General features: G+C 36.2%; 1 protein-coding gene across 4 annotated transcripts in view; it reads right to left on the bottom strand.

Moving 5' to 3' along the window:
* Positions 1-15,913, bottom strand: part of LOC149793289 (atrial natriuretic peptide receptor 1-like) — a 659,752-nt gene that overhangs the window by 61,771 nt on the left and 582,068 nt on the right. For all 4 annotated transcript variants that reach the window (XM_089967268.1, XM_089967266.1, XM_089967267.1 and 1 more), the window contains exons 9-14: positions 11,794-11,892; positions 10,805-10,882; positions 8,556-8,660; positions 6,179-6,250; positions 4,990-5,155; positions 4,383-4,538 (exon numbers count right to left, since the gene is read on the bottom strand). In XM_089967268.1, the coding sequence (XP_089823394.1) occupies positions 4,383-4,538; positions 4,990-5,155; positions 6,179-6,250; positions 8,556-8,660; positions 10,805-10,882; positions 11,794-11,892 (676 nt within the window). The remainder of the gene's footprint in view (positions 1-4,382; positions 4,539-4,989; positions 5,156-6,178; positions 6,251-8,555; positions 8,661-10,804; positions 10,883-11,793; positions 11,893-15,913) is intronic.

Genomic DNA, 15,913 nt, shown 5'->3' with positions numbered 1-15,913 from the left:
CGCATATGAACAAGACATGACGTGGTTTAGAGAGAGGCTGTGAGACAGGTAATCGATGCGCCATGTAATACTAAACAATAATTGGGATCGCTTCCAATTAACCATATATAGACGTATAAGTACTTAATTAAGTTGATAAAATAAAACGCATCCGAACAGCATTTAAACTACATAATGCTGATATTTCAATAAAGGAGAGACAACACTTGGACAGCTTGTACTCGTTCCAGAAACAAATATTTACATAGGAACTATTTGAATTGCCGGATTTACGTCCTACACTGATCTGACAGGCATTTCAACACAAATCGTCAATCATGTATGCAAAGGGCTCAAAAGGACATTTGTACAGTCCTGGTTATGAAGAGCCGAGTAATTTTACGTTTCCCCAAAAGGGCAAAGAATACATAAAGACAAAATCTGTAATCCTTAAAATGTAAATTCCACGTCTTGATATAAGGTTATACCAGATGGAAAACTGTCATTGGGCAAATCCCAGGGCAAAAAGGTTGTCTCTATTAGTATCAGGGCCACATACAGGATGCGTGGGTCCTAGAAACAATACTCCAGTAACCCTAATGAATTATATATAAAAATATCTTCTCTTCGGCGGTGGGGCCCTGACTGTTGTGGGCCTCCGGAATTTCGTCCTAGTTGTCCTACCCTGTCCGCGGTCCTAGTTAGTCTCCTCTAACAAAATGCAGGAGGGCCCATCAGCCGTAGTGAGCCCAGAGCCCGCTTGGGTACCATATTTAGTACAAGAATCTGTTCGCAAACAAATAGATATGCACACACACCAACTGGAGCGAAAAGTGCTCTAGACGAGGAATCGGCATGATAGATCTAAGAGAAATTACACGAGTAGATAATATTATTAATAAACTTATAAAATTATAACTAGTCACCAAGTGAAACTCTATCTCGAGTCAGCGAGCTACTATACCCATCTTCTTAAATGCATGCAATAAGACCCATGTCCTCTTGACTAAAAATAATTAATTTTAGTCGTGAATATAGGCATCTGTGTGCAGCAGACACGCTTGCTTTACAACCCTGATAGAAAATGTTATTTCCGCCCCACGTGACGTTTCCTCCTTGCCTGATTTTGCAACATGACGTGTAGCTTCTGATATTCAGTGTGGTACACTACGAATATATGTTCATGAAACCAATTCTAATCGTTTCCTTCTTCAAGCGAAGAAAGCTATCGAACCAGATGGGATATAGCCGAAAACGTAAAGCATCATGCACATAGTATTATAGATCACTGTCACACTGGCCTCTTCAGTAATTATTGAGAAACTGAAGCACTCACGGATACCTTGAAAAAAGGCAAAATTATTTATATTCATAAAGACGGATGCAGAAAACCCCATCACATTGTAACTGCCTAGTTCTGTTCTGTCTATGTACTCACCTATAATCTTCTACATCGATTTGAAAAGGGATTCAAACAAAGTCACTCATGTCAACATCTTCGCTAAACTAAAAAAACGATTGTCTACCTGCTATTAACTCATGTAAAATGTCTATGTTTTGTTGTATATTTCAAAAGGGCCTTTGATATTTGTAATCACGATATTCTTCTGATTTTTGTAGCATTCGATACTATTCAACTGTTATACACTCTTTGTGCAAGTCTCACAAAAATAACAGGACTCAGAATGTCAATATTAGAAACCACTCATCAGCACATGACCCAGTAAAATATGGCGTCCCGCAAAGCACCATATTAGGACCAGTCTCTTTTTTTATCATGATAAACGATCTATTTGTCTTAAATACTCTAGTTCCAAAATATTCGCTGATGACACAACTATACACCATTTGAATACGTCTGTTTTCGTCTGTCTTTTTATCTTGTCGATTATCTTCTTCAGATCGATACTCGATCTGTTCAAAAGTGGTGCGTCACGCAAAAAAAAAAATGAATATAAATCTTTTAAAGGCTTATTGTATGACTATTGAATTCATACCGAATGTTACAAAATGGCGTTTATTTAATGTGAATGCTTTATATATGAACAAAAATGTGCTCGCGTACAGCATTACCAAAGGATGGTTTATTTTTGTCTTGAGCGACACCGGCTTGGTTTACCGATAGCAATAGCAAAGTACACGCAGTGAGAGACCCTATTACTTTAGGCTCTCTGGCCGTTGATTTAACCATAACCAGGATATTTGTAGAGCAAATTGTTGTTAGTTTATTATCACGATACAATGATTTTGTCAGGAGGCTGTCCATCTTACGGGAGTAATATTCAGCTGTAGAAGTATGTGAAAGATAAAGTGGCATCTTTTTCGTTATCTTTAGTATGTGACGAAATTGTTTTATATATTAAATATTTCAGAATTTATTATAAATTATACAGATTGCCAGACCTACGTCATATAACGTCATACTATCGTATAGTCCTGTTTCACGTTAGCCATTTTTATTACTGGTCATAAAAAATTAATTCAGTTATACATTGTATGCATTAAATAATGAGTAATGTTCTGGTTCTAATAATTCAATGAGATCGTGGTCATTACAATAACTACGTACAGTAGTTCTGATGAAATGAATTAATGAGTAACGACGCCAATTTATGTGTGCGCATGCATAATGTATATTATTGGCTTTAAACCATGTCTCGTGTAATATGCGCCTCAGTCATTATACATTTAGCTGTTCTTTGGGTGCGGTGAAGTAGAACTCTGTGCGATTTCGTGTAACCCTACGCTGCTGTCAATGATGACGTTGATTCAGACAATGGTATTGGCTTTCTCGAAGTGAGGGGTCAAAATCTCGGGACTAGCGGGTCTGCAGGGTCGAGGGAGACTCTTTAGGGATCCTTTGGCAGATTTAAATGGGCGCATCCTGCGTGGTGGTATGTATGTATGTATGTATGTAGGTATGTATGTATGTATGTATGTATGTATGTATGTATGTATGTATGTATGTATGTATGTCTTATTTGACCTGTGGATAAAACATGATTCATATTTTTTACAGATTCTATATTTTAATCATTTTTGTGACAGAAATATCTTTGATGATCATATAACCTTGATCATCTGTGGCGAACGATCCCCGTATCAATCATTTGTTTATAGGTTCCGTAATTTGATCTCTGCTTGATTACTAGCTGAAGTTATATATTCCGATCAGTTTCAGTTATAAACGGCATAATTTCCTTATAGCGGCTGTTGAACGCTGTGCGCATCATTCTGTTAAATCCATTGTTGTATTTTATGCGCATGAGCATGGTGTCCGATTCATGCATCATGCAATTGCATAAACATCGCATTAACGAAATCAGCGTCTTCTCTAGATCTAATCCCAACCCGGTTTCATCTTGTTATACCGTAACAGACGACAGTTCCTGCGTGCAAACTACGCTCGGTGACCCTGAACTTGCCTCTGAATACTATCAACACGGCTATGTGTTTTCCTTTAGGACTAGTTTTCGCTGGGATACGCAGGTTAATCACAGTAAGGAAGGATAAGACAAAACAAATATATATAAAAAATCTGTTATAGCCCAGCTTCCATGAAATGTGGTTTTATAAAATGATATCGTTTATGGAATTGACTGGGTGGCGTCGCTTTTTAATTGACTTTTATATCTGCAGCGAATGGATTTTATACATCAAGTTTTGTCGTCCTGCATAATAACATTGGAGGCAGCTGTGGCACTGTTATTGATTTGGTAACGAAGCTAGAGTTTTGTTTTGCACACACACACACACACACACACACACACACATATATATATATATATATATATATATATATATATATATATATATATATATATATATATATATATATATATATAGATATATATATATATACAGAGAAAGAGACAGAGAGAGGGAGAGAGAGATTCTCCCCGTGTAGCAAAGGATATGGATATCTATATGATAACTACAATTCTTTCCTGACTCTCACTGCACAAGTCTGTCTCACGAAGCTTGTCTGATTCCTGTAGTTCTCACAACACTTGATCGATAACATACTAAACAGATCTATAATTATGATCTCATTAATTCATCTGTTCATGACAGATTGAAGGAAACCTGACACTTCTGTCAATTAGCGCTATTGGCCAAGCAAGATATTGCGTCGGAAAAAAAAACAGACTGCGTGACATAATTGAGGAAATCCGTTGACGATTGTCTATGGCACAAATTACTTCTCTCTGACATGGAAGTGAGCAGCCTTTTTATTGCAGTTGGAAAACGAACTGTCAGTGATTGCGTCAATGATTACCAGTTCTACAGATATTCGTATATGGAATAAAAGATATCTACAATGCGCCAAACTTGAAAACGTAAACAATGAGAACCAGTTGTACGTAAAACCTTAACTAGACAAGAGATAATTAATTATTTACCTGTTGGACTGAGGTCCAAATTTGACAAATAGAATACACCCATACGGTAGACTATCTCTTGGCAGATGATAGCAAAGCTGTACACGTCTCCTTTCTGTGTCCCATTCGGAGGTCGATTGTGCACGCGTAAAATTTCTGGTGCAGTCCAAAGCAAGCCTAAGGACAGGTTGCGAAAGATAAATATCAAAACCTGAATATATAATGTCCAGGACTAGGATATAACATCCAAATTCAGCAATGCGAAAACAGAGATTAAGAAATTTTGTACTGACAACTGCAAATAAGATCTAAAGTGTTCCAAGTTGTGTTTTTTTAAATGAAGGTGTATACGGATAATGCAATTTAGTTAAGTTTTTAAATTAAAAACAAAATCAATATAATGATCATATAGAACAAGTACATTTTCTCCTTGATTTCCTATGCCTATTAGACAAATCCACGTTTTTCTGACCAATACCTACAGGATTATGCAATCTATAATACAATACATATTATGGTTTTCTTGTAAAGGATCTGAACCATAAGTTTTTTTGTCAGAGTTTACTCTTTATTTGCAGTACAAAGCATTTAATTTAATACAAAAACTACCAAATTCGAGAAGGCGTACTTCTGTAGTAAGCATAAGATCCCACTTCCACTTCCTCGTCCTGGCCTCGCAGTTCATGTAGACCAAAGTCTGTTATCTTAAGCACGAACCGACTATCAACCACACAGTTTGTGCTTTTAAGGTATCCATGGCTTCTGATTTCTGTTGAATGTAAATACGCCATTCCCTGAAATGTATATACATATACTATAATTAATACATGCGACAAACAATCTCATTCAAAGCAGATCTCCGCAGTTATACACGACGATCTAACAGCGACCGTTCAGGGGTCATGTTCTTGTAACCTATGTTATTGTCATAATCTCTAATTCTGTCTACCAATCAGATGAAATCTTATGTCTTCGAGTTTGGAGACAGAGCACTAGCGATTTGATTCACTTTCAGATTTTTGAAAGCTGCATTTTCACTGGCTAATTCAAAGGTCACCAGAACATGACCCTTAAGCGGTCGTCATCAGATCGTCACGTAGGGTAGTCAAAATCTGATTTAAATCAGAATTCGCTGCAGATTGCAATGTTTTAAAATCAATTTGCAAGTGAGAAAGTAACACTGAAATTAGTTTTAGAGGCGTCAGCAAAACTCATTTCAATTTAATTGCCAAATCGAATAATTGTTTTGGTTGAGAGATACATGGAACGTCATACTTGCATTATTGGAACTCAAATAGAAAACGCGATGCTGTTAGAATTCACACATATAACAGGGTCAACAATTACACGACGCTCTCAATAGATGTGGTTTGTTCTCAGTTTTCACGGCACGTTAAACACATTAATGACATTGTCATGTCGAGGAAATGGGAGCTAAGTGGCTTAACCGGTGACACACCGTGGCGGTCAGCTTGGCTTGGGCGGGTAACAAACCCGCAACCCTTGGTTTACGTTTCCAATGCTCTGACAATTGAGCCACAGCTGCTTTCTAATATTTTCAGGCATTTATGCAAGTTAACACACAAGAAAACTATGCTTTTGTTTCCCGTCAAAAAAGAATTTAATTTGTCTTTTAAATACTTTACTATAATTTGATTAGATATATTATACATGTTTATCGAAATCACAAAGCAAAATGTTAAGCAGAATGACATGATGTAAACAATACTCTCAATGGAAAGTGATTATTTTTTATTAAGCATAATTTTTTACTTTAGAGTTAATAAATTATAACTGATTCAATTAACAGTACTGACCCTAACAATGTCCTGCATTAAGGAGTATCTAAACATCCAGTCCAGCTTAATCTGTTCATTCTCCAGTACATCCTGAAAGATCAAAATTTTATTTTCAGTATTAACTCAAAAATTGTGGTCACAAATGTCTAATCACAACCTTTTGAAAATAACACCATTATCTTCAAATGCCATTTTAAACACATTTCCAGTTGTATATTTCACCTGTGATAATTATTCTGTGGTCTCTATAATGACTGAGCTCAAAATACCCAGCGAAAAGAAAGAAAAAAAAAATAAATAAAGTGCAATTGCATTGGAAACAAATCTCTCCATCATTTACACGTAAAGGACTTTATTGGCAGACGATTAGTGTTTGTGTTTGTTTGTCTAGTTATGTTAGGTGATAGGTCGCCACGACTCGCTGTATTGCATAAAAGATTAATTACCCAGTCGACAACCCCATTGATTAAAAAGCAAATGCCCCATTATTATTGCATGAAACTGCGGTTCACATGAATGCTTATTTATTCCATCAGAAATGTGCTCTGCTCGTATGCATTTAAATTCCGCTTTCTTTTCCTATGTCATACCCGAGACACGGCAGCGGGTGCACCAGAATTTTAATGTAACATCGTTGATCTACCTAATAATATGCCTCCACAGCCCCAACCGAAAAAAGATCATTCACTTTTCTTGTTCGTTCTCGAAATTTGACTTATATCAAAATTAGTAAATTTGGCAAAAGTACAAATACTTGCCCAATGTCGCCGTATAGGCACATGAAGAAAAATAAATTTCCTAATTAATTCAGAATACTTCCGGATCCAAATTTTAACAGTGCGTCCTTATGCTAACGATGAATGTTTGTAGGATATGTTTTTTTTTTATTATTACTGCTTCGGTGGCCTAGTGGTTAGAGCGTCCGCATCGAATGCAGGCGGTAGTAGGTTCGAACCCCAGCCGAGTCATACCAAAGACTTATGAAAATGGTAATAACAGCTCAATCGTGAGGCGCTCAGAATTTTTTAAGATGCTAGTAGCATGACTGGTGTCAGGACAATGTAACTGGATGCAACATCTTGCTATGTGTCTGCGGCATGATGCCCCAGTGCTAGACATCTCTAAAACTGCCACACTGCAGACATGGTTGCAATATGACTGAAAAATTGTTAAAGCTACATTAAAATCCAAAATACACACACGTAAAATAGAACCCTCATCTAATTTTTATCACTTGTAGATTAGACAAAAAATTCACATCCTCAGACCATCCTTAACCAACTCCACAAATTGCAAGAAAGTTGTACATCTATATGAGCTTGTATGTTGTACATCAATATGAGCTTGTACGTTGTACATCTATATGAGCTTGTACGTTGTACATCTATATGAGCTTGTACGTTGTACATCTATATGAGCTTGTACGTTGTACATCTATGTGAGCTTGTAACGTTGTACATATATATGAGCTTGTACGTTGTACAGCTATATGAGCTTGTACGTTGTACATCTATATGAGCTTGTACGTTGTACATCTATATGAGCTTGTACGTTGTACATCTATGTGAGCTTGTAACGTTGTACATCTATATGAGCTTGTACGTTGTACATCTATATGAGCTTGTACGTTGTACATCTATGAGCTTGTACGTTGTACATCTATGTGAGCTTGTAACGTTGTACATATATATGAGCTTGTACGTTGTACATCTATATGAGCTTGTACGTTGTACATCTATATGAGCTTGTACGTTGTACATCTATGTGAGCTTGTAACGTTGTACATCTATATGAGCTTGTACGTTGTACAGCTATATGAGCTTGTACGTTGTACATCTATATGAGCTTGTACGTTGTACATCTATATGAGCTTGTACGTTGTACATCTATGTGAGCTTGTAACGTTGTACATATATATGAGTTTGTACGTTGTACATCTATATGAGCTTGTACGTTGTACATCTATGTGAGCTTGTACGTTGTACATCTATGTGAGCTTGTAACGTTGTACATCTATATGAGCTTGTACGTTGTACAGCTATATGAGCTTGTACGTTGTACATCTATGTGAGCTTGTACGTTGTACATCTATATGAGCTTGTACGTTGTACATCTATATGAGCTTGTACGTTGTACATCTATATGAGCTTGTACGTTGTACATCTATATGAGCTTGTACGTTGTACATATATGTGAGCTTGTAACGTTATACATCTATATGAGCTTGTATGTTCTAAATTGGACCACAAAAGACTCGGGCTAGCCGAGCAGAAGCTAAATGCATTTACTTATTGTAAATATTGATTCATCGTTGGAGAGATGACTGAGATAATTAAGTCCCGTATTTAAGTTTTCGTTTCTTTTTTTCGTCTAGTATTTGCCTGAATGTACGCACCTGTAAGCTTCCTTTCTGACAATACTCTGTAAGGATACACATGTGAGGTGCATCGATGGAAGCCCCTATAAACCGGACTACATGGTCACTCTGTAGATCCTTTATCTGAAAGAAGGTGTTAAAAGTCAAGATATTTCTTTGCATAGATAAAATGTCATAAGATGAATAGCGCAATGTGTGTATGTGATGACACGAACATTACAATGTGTGTACGTGAAAACATGAGCATTACAATGTTGATATGTGAGAAAAAGAACAATACAATATGGGTATGTGAGAACATGAACGTTACAATGTGTGTATGTGAGAACATGAATAGTACAATGTGTGTATGTGAGAACACGTGCCGGAACCTTCCCGTTAGGCATTGTTTCTTTCCGGTGTGTTCCTTCACAAATTTACTGGCTGCGATGTAAAAATTATCACGTGCTAAAAAATGGGGTTAAACCCCAAAAAATCAAATCAAATCAAATGAGACAAACATCAGCAACATAGGACTTTAGAAGATGGACAGAATAATTTTTGTAAAACTCTTACTACAGAGTGCTGAACAGTTTTTAATAATTATGGCACGTTAAAAATTTGGTTCGATGGATACTAACAAATATAACACATGCTTAATCACTCTCTCGCGATGAAAAGTGTTACTAAAATGTTATGTGGTCATATAATCCAATACTATGCATGCTGTTCATATGGACAGCTACCCCATCTCGTGCTCTAAGCCTTTGAATAGCATTTCTCTTTTAAATGGACCAATCCGGTGTCCTAGTTGTTAGATCGTCCGCCTCGGATGCGGGAGGTCGTGGGTTCGATCCCCGGCCGATTCAAACCAAAGACTTTTAAAATATGGTACTAACAGCTGCCTCGATTGGCGCTCAGCATTGAGAGGTTAGTGTTAGGACTGGTCAGCTTGGTGTCAGGATAATGTGACTGGGTGGGACATCATGCTACATGTCTGCGGCATGATGCCACAGTGCTAGACATCACTATAAACTGCCACACTGCAGACATCGTAGCGATAAGACTGAAAAATTGTTAAAGCAACATTACAAATCCAAATTACACACACACCCACACTCTTTTAAATGTCTTTCCTGATTCTCCAAGCGACACTCGTTTGAATGGTTGCTGTAGCACATAGTCAATAAAGGGTGAATAAATGCTACAAAACTGTGTTGCCTAAATCGACATGGAGTTATCTCCCTCATACAGGCTTTGGAATTGTGATTACTAAGCTTCTCTAAGAAAGGAAAATAAGGCAGGTCAACTGGTTGACAGTAGGTCTAATCAGGCATCTGCATGGACAAGTCTGGTAAGTTTCATTTAGAAGGCTTTATATCAACTGCACCACGGAATAAGTTTAATGTTAGCAATACTGATGTTCTGTCAGGCAGAAATTACGCACAGAGGTTCAGTCAGGCAGAAATTACGCACAGAGGGTTCAGTAAGGCAGAAGTTACACGAAGAACCATTTTTAAATATAAAGCCTGGCCGCTATGGGATTTTAATAAAGTCTTAGCTGATTGTTTGCCTTTAAACATTGCCACTTTTTTCAAAGACAAAGATCCTCAACACAAACAAAAATGATTTTGAGGCAGCTGTATGAGATGTATTGTATCTCAAGGCAAGGTAAAATCACATGATATACTTCGTCTAAATCCTACGTTTTCATGATCTATCTATCTATCTATCTATCTATCTATCTATCTATCTATCTATCTGTCTGTCTGTCTACCTACCTACCTACCTACCTGTCTGTCTGTCTGTCTATCTATCTATCTGTCTGTCTATCTGTCTGTCTGTCTGTCTATCTGTCTGTCTACAAAATGCTTTCGAGTTCAAACAAGAATTTATATTCTCTTTCAATGTACATAATTGTATAATAGTAATATCAGCTACCGCCATGTTAAGTATTCTGTCATTACGCAGTGTGTTATAATGGTTTATATTGTGACTACCTGCATTTGTATTTTGTTCTTTCTTTAGCACACATAACTTCATTACTATCGTTCTGTGGGTTTTGAAATGAATATTTCCATGCACTCGTGTATCTCAGTTACATTCGTTTCATTTAATTTCTGTTTTGTCTAAAATCGTGTAGCGTTTGTCAAACATCTAATTAATGGAACATTTGTCTTTAACTATAAATTTGATAGCCATGTCTGTCTTTCAAGCTTGTTTGTAATCTTTATCACACTACCTCTATCTGAATTGTTTTTTAAATTTAACATTAAACGCAAACTTACTCTTTTTATTTCGAGCAGTAGAGGTTTATTGACAGTAACCACGGTTTTATTGACTTTCTTAATGGCCACAATTGCTCCCTGAAATATAAAAAATAATGAGTTCTTTATATATTGTGTACAATAAAATCACCTGGACTGCGGTTGACATTTTCCTCTGAACATCTGGAATAAAAATAACATTTTGCACAGAGAATAGAAGTCCGTTTCAATTTATGAAAATATATCAAGCTGTTAGATGTAACATGTATACTTTTTTAAACAAAAAGACAAAAGTGACCGAGGCATTGCTCCACTTTCATAATCACAACAGCTATTTGAAACGACGATGACAATGGTGAGGACGACACTACTATAGTACAAATAATAATAATAATAATAATAATAATAATAATAATCATCATCATGATCATCATCATCATCATCATCACAATGAGGTGAAGGAAGAGCAGGATAACAATTTAAGTCAAATAAAAGGAGAGAGAAGAAAAAGGAAGAAATGATAGAAGGAAAGAAAACGGAAGAGAAAGATCTTTATAATATACCAGGTTATTCGAAATTCTCAGGCGCGTGTCATATTTTACATAAAAATGTCAACATTTTAATCATCGAATCTTTCAGAAAAAGAAACTTTCAAAAAATCAAATGTGCAAATGAACTGCACAAGTACAGTTTGAAAATATATATATTTGTCTCTCTAAACATTCAACCAGTCAACTCACAAAGACAGGAGACAAACGTATACATACATACATACATACATACATACGCACGCACACATGCACACACACATGCACATACGTACATTACATACATACATACAAACATACGCACGCACACATGCACACACACATACACATACATACATACATACATACATACATACATACATACATACATATCCATTTCCTGTTATTATAAAAGTAATACTCATAATGTTATAATGATTGCGACCACAAAGATCTTAGGTTTTGGTTATTCTAGATAATTACCTTGTAGTACCCTGTTTTTGTGAAAAGTTGTCTCTGTCCGACATCACTAAGGTGGACAGCGATGGTGTCACCTGAACACGAACTGGCCACAGAGTATTTCTAGGAATAAATCAGAACATTTTATGCAGAATAGAGACAAACTATATCCATATTATTAATAAATACGGGAAAGAAAACAAAAACAAACAGATCGACAATCTTTATGCCCCTGCCGATGGTGCCAAGGTCGTTGATCAGCAGTGATTTCGTACGGTTTGACAGACATCAGCATAAAGTTAACATATAAAGACAGCGGAAAGGACAGTGGTAGACAGAGAGCGGCCCCTTTAGTCACTGTTCCTTTTGGCCTATGTCTGATGGATGTATTTTAAGTTGCATCCAGATCATGACTGAAAGAAGCATTCGCACTAACGCGCTTTAAAGAAAATAGGTTTTACTTGGTCTTTCCTACAAGAAGAATGAAATATAAGCATGAGGTTTATGTCGCTGAAGATAAAAAATCAACTCAAATAGAAAAAAATATATTGTTTGAAGCAATCGGGATACATATAGATAGCTGTTCTTATTTAAAACTATAATCCCTCTTTTTTCCCTTGATGACAACGGATGTCTTTTATAATGCTTTAAACGTTTTGTTAGCAAGATGGATGGATTGGATGAACATGATGAAGATCGATTCCTTTTATTTTTCCACAAGCAGCAACTCCGTCCCAAAATCGTCCACGATGTCGGAGTTCATTCAATTCTGCACCGTAAACTGTCAAGGTGTCATAGGTGAACGGTTGCCAAGAAAGACGGAGTAACACCGGAAAGCATGGACAGCTTCCTCCGGCGCGGACAAGATAACTAATTTTAAAGCTATACCATATAATGTAAATTAAGGGGTAAAACCAGGTCACTGCGCGGGCCGAATTTTGCCTGCCCCTGGTATAAAAGGACACCACTGTTTTCGCAACCTTTGAAGCTTTTGATCGTCATGTCTTGCCTGTAGGCACGGATGTTTTGTTAATTCTTATGTAGTCTTGTGTACCTTTTCTGATACTTTGTTCCATTATCAAGAATATTAAGTTCAACTGGAAAGGTATGAAATATTTATCTATTCATTTAAACTGGAAAATCTATCAGTAAAACATGCCATCTATGTTGTTTACAAGAATATTATCTGACAAAATTTAGAAATATGTTTTGTATCAAATATTCTCCGTATGTATCCTGTATTACTTACAATATGACTAATCATATGATTTTTAGAGACAATAATGCGGTAGACGTAGAACAGTTGGAATGGTAAAGTATTATGTTCACCATCTGGACATTCCTGTCGGTTAAACGACGATGGACAATGGATATTAATGAAAATTAAAACATTTTATTGACTTTAATAATATTTCTTTAGCTGGTTTACACCATGAAAACATCGTGGAAAGAAACACTGATAAAGTCCTAGTATAATGACAGATTGTGAGTGACCTTTGAACGAGAATGTTGACACTTTGGAGTGTATATTCTGTGCTAATTAAATTAAAGCGATTTGAAGGTAAAGAACATGACAATTTAAAACATTTGACTGCACCATGGAAACACATTTTAATTTAAATAATGTATATCATCAACAATTACATGTCATAAAGATGTGAGATCAACGTCAACATAGCTCACGTATCTACATTTACTAGCCTAAACCACAATTGTAAACATTCTCATGCAGAAAATACATTCAGGCTCAGTTTCTAAAGTGATCTCATCACTTTTCTAACTAAATATTTTTAGAGTATCATTTATCTTCATATTAAAACTTGTACACATTTAAAAATTTGAATCTGTAAATGACACATGTAGCCTGTATTGTGCTGAAACGCGTACACACTTCCCAACTACGACAGAACATAAAATACAAACTAATTTCAAAACAAAACATATTTTGCTGTAATGTTAAAAGTAATGGTACTCAGAAGAGTTGATTTAAAAAAATTACAGATTAATATTTTTTTCGTATTAATTTTGAAATAGAAAATTATTGGTCTTAAAATCTGTTTAATATTATTATCATTCTCCACCGAAAGAAGCCATACTAAGCCATGTGAAAATCACTGATTTTGAGTAAAGTTGGAATTACAATCAGTACTACAGTCATAGTTCGACCGTTACGTTGGCCCAAGTGGTTTAAGCGTCCGCCTCGGATGCGGGAGGTAGCAGGTTCGAAAAACGGCAGAATCATACCAAGTACTTTAAAAAATGTTACAAGCAGCTGCCTCGCTTGGCGCTCATTATTAAGAGGTCAGTATAAGGACTTTTCGGCCTGGTGTCAGGATAATGTGACTGGGTGGGACATGATGTAATTTGTCTACAACAAGATGCCCCAGTGCTGAAGATCACCATAAACTGCCACACTGCAGACATCGTAGCGATATGACTCAAAGTGTCAAAGCTACCTTAAAAATCCCCAACACACACACACACACACACACACACACACACACATCATAGTTCATGCATCAGTACGTTACACTGATTAACCACTACAAGTGAGGCCTCACATGAAAGGCATCCAGCACGCATTCCATTCATTTCATTCAAGTGTACAAATTAAGTTAAATTGCTGAAGGAAATACATCACAATATACGTATTAATATGCAAAGTTTATGGTCAAATAAACCTACTTCAAAATGCACTGGTCTGAGAGGGCGTTCGGAGTATCTTAGGATGTATATAGCGTCTGACGTGTATGAGTGAACGTGATTATAAACCCAAATACTTAACCCATCTTAGTCAAGCATAAAATATAAGTCACAGTGACCTTTTAAGTTTGAATGGTGTAATTATAATAAAGATGGACCCAGCTATGACGTTTTGTGATTGGAACATAATCAGCATCCGATAAATGGTAAATACAGAAACCTAGCCTAAGCCAGTAAAATGTGAAATATAGGTCACATTTACCTTTCAGGTATTGATATAGCACTATATATATATATATATATATATATATATATATATATATATATATATATATATATATATATATATATATATATATATATATATATATATATATATATATATTGATATGAACAGTAAAACAATGTGAAAAATGGGCTACTGTAACCAACTCTTACTATGGGTGTATAGTACTCATCACGATGCAACCTCTAGCCAAGTTTCATGATTCCAGGTATTATACATTTATCTTAAAAAACCCAAAGCTATATCATCTTTTTTATGTCAGTGCAGAAACTGAAACATAAGCCACTATAATGTGAAACGAAGGTCACAATGACGTTTTCTTGTAAAGGTCTGACGGTGGAGGAGTGGTCTAATGCGCCTCGACAGATCACCCGGGTCTTATCTCATTCCACGTAGGCTCCAGTTTCTGCTTTGCCAACGAGGGCATGTGAAAAAGTTTGCTGTAGCTTCCCGTACGTCTGTGGTTATCCCCGGGGTCTTTCCGGGTTTCTTCCTATTTCACAGATATTGACTTCCTCTATCGTCTATCATGTACTGGAAAGTGGCATTAAACCCACAAAACCAAACGTTGTTTTGTTATAAAAGGTGTGGTGCAAACAGAGATGCATACAATCATCTAGTTTGATGATCCTGGCATACACAATACTTGGGATCAACCCAAGTCAGTGAATCATGTAATATGGGCCAAGTGACCGACTTTTGTATCAGCGGTGTGATTCTCATCAAGATACATGCATCCACAAAGCTTCATTAATCAAGGTATTACAGCATATATATACAGGGTGCAAAATAAGCCATTGTTCATGAGATAACGCATAAACTTGACATAAGCCAGGAAAATGTGAAATTTAGTCATATTGACCTGCGTTTGTGATAAGGTTGAGATAAAAAAATAATGCATGAACGGAACTTGAGAAATAAACTTACACCACGCAATTTTACCAAAGTCAGTAAAGCATGAAATATATATCGCACGAACCTACTTCCGTGATATGGGTGTAGTATATTAAGTCGCATTGTCTCACTTCGTATTATGATTCCAGGTATAACAATCTTCACAGTTTGCAAATAACTGTGCTAAACATAGAAACTTGGACAAGAATGTACAACAAATGTAAATGTATGTAGAAAGTTAGCCCGTACCACTGGGGATCG

The sequence above is a fragment of the Sinohyriopsis cumingii genome, chromosome 8, assembly GCF_028554795.1.
Source record: "Sinohyriopsis cumingii isolate HCF-2022 chromosome 8, ASM2855479v2, whole genome shotgun sequence".
Classification (NCBI taxonomy): Eukaryota; Metazoa; Mollusca; class Bivalvia; order Unionida; family Unionidae; genus Sinohyriopsis; species Sinohyriopsis cumingii.
Note: the sequence above shows the minus strand (reverse complement) of the source record. Positions and strands in the feature narration are given on the sequence as shown.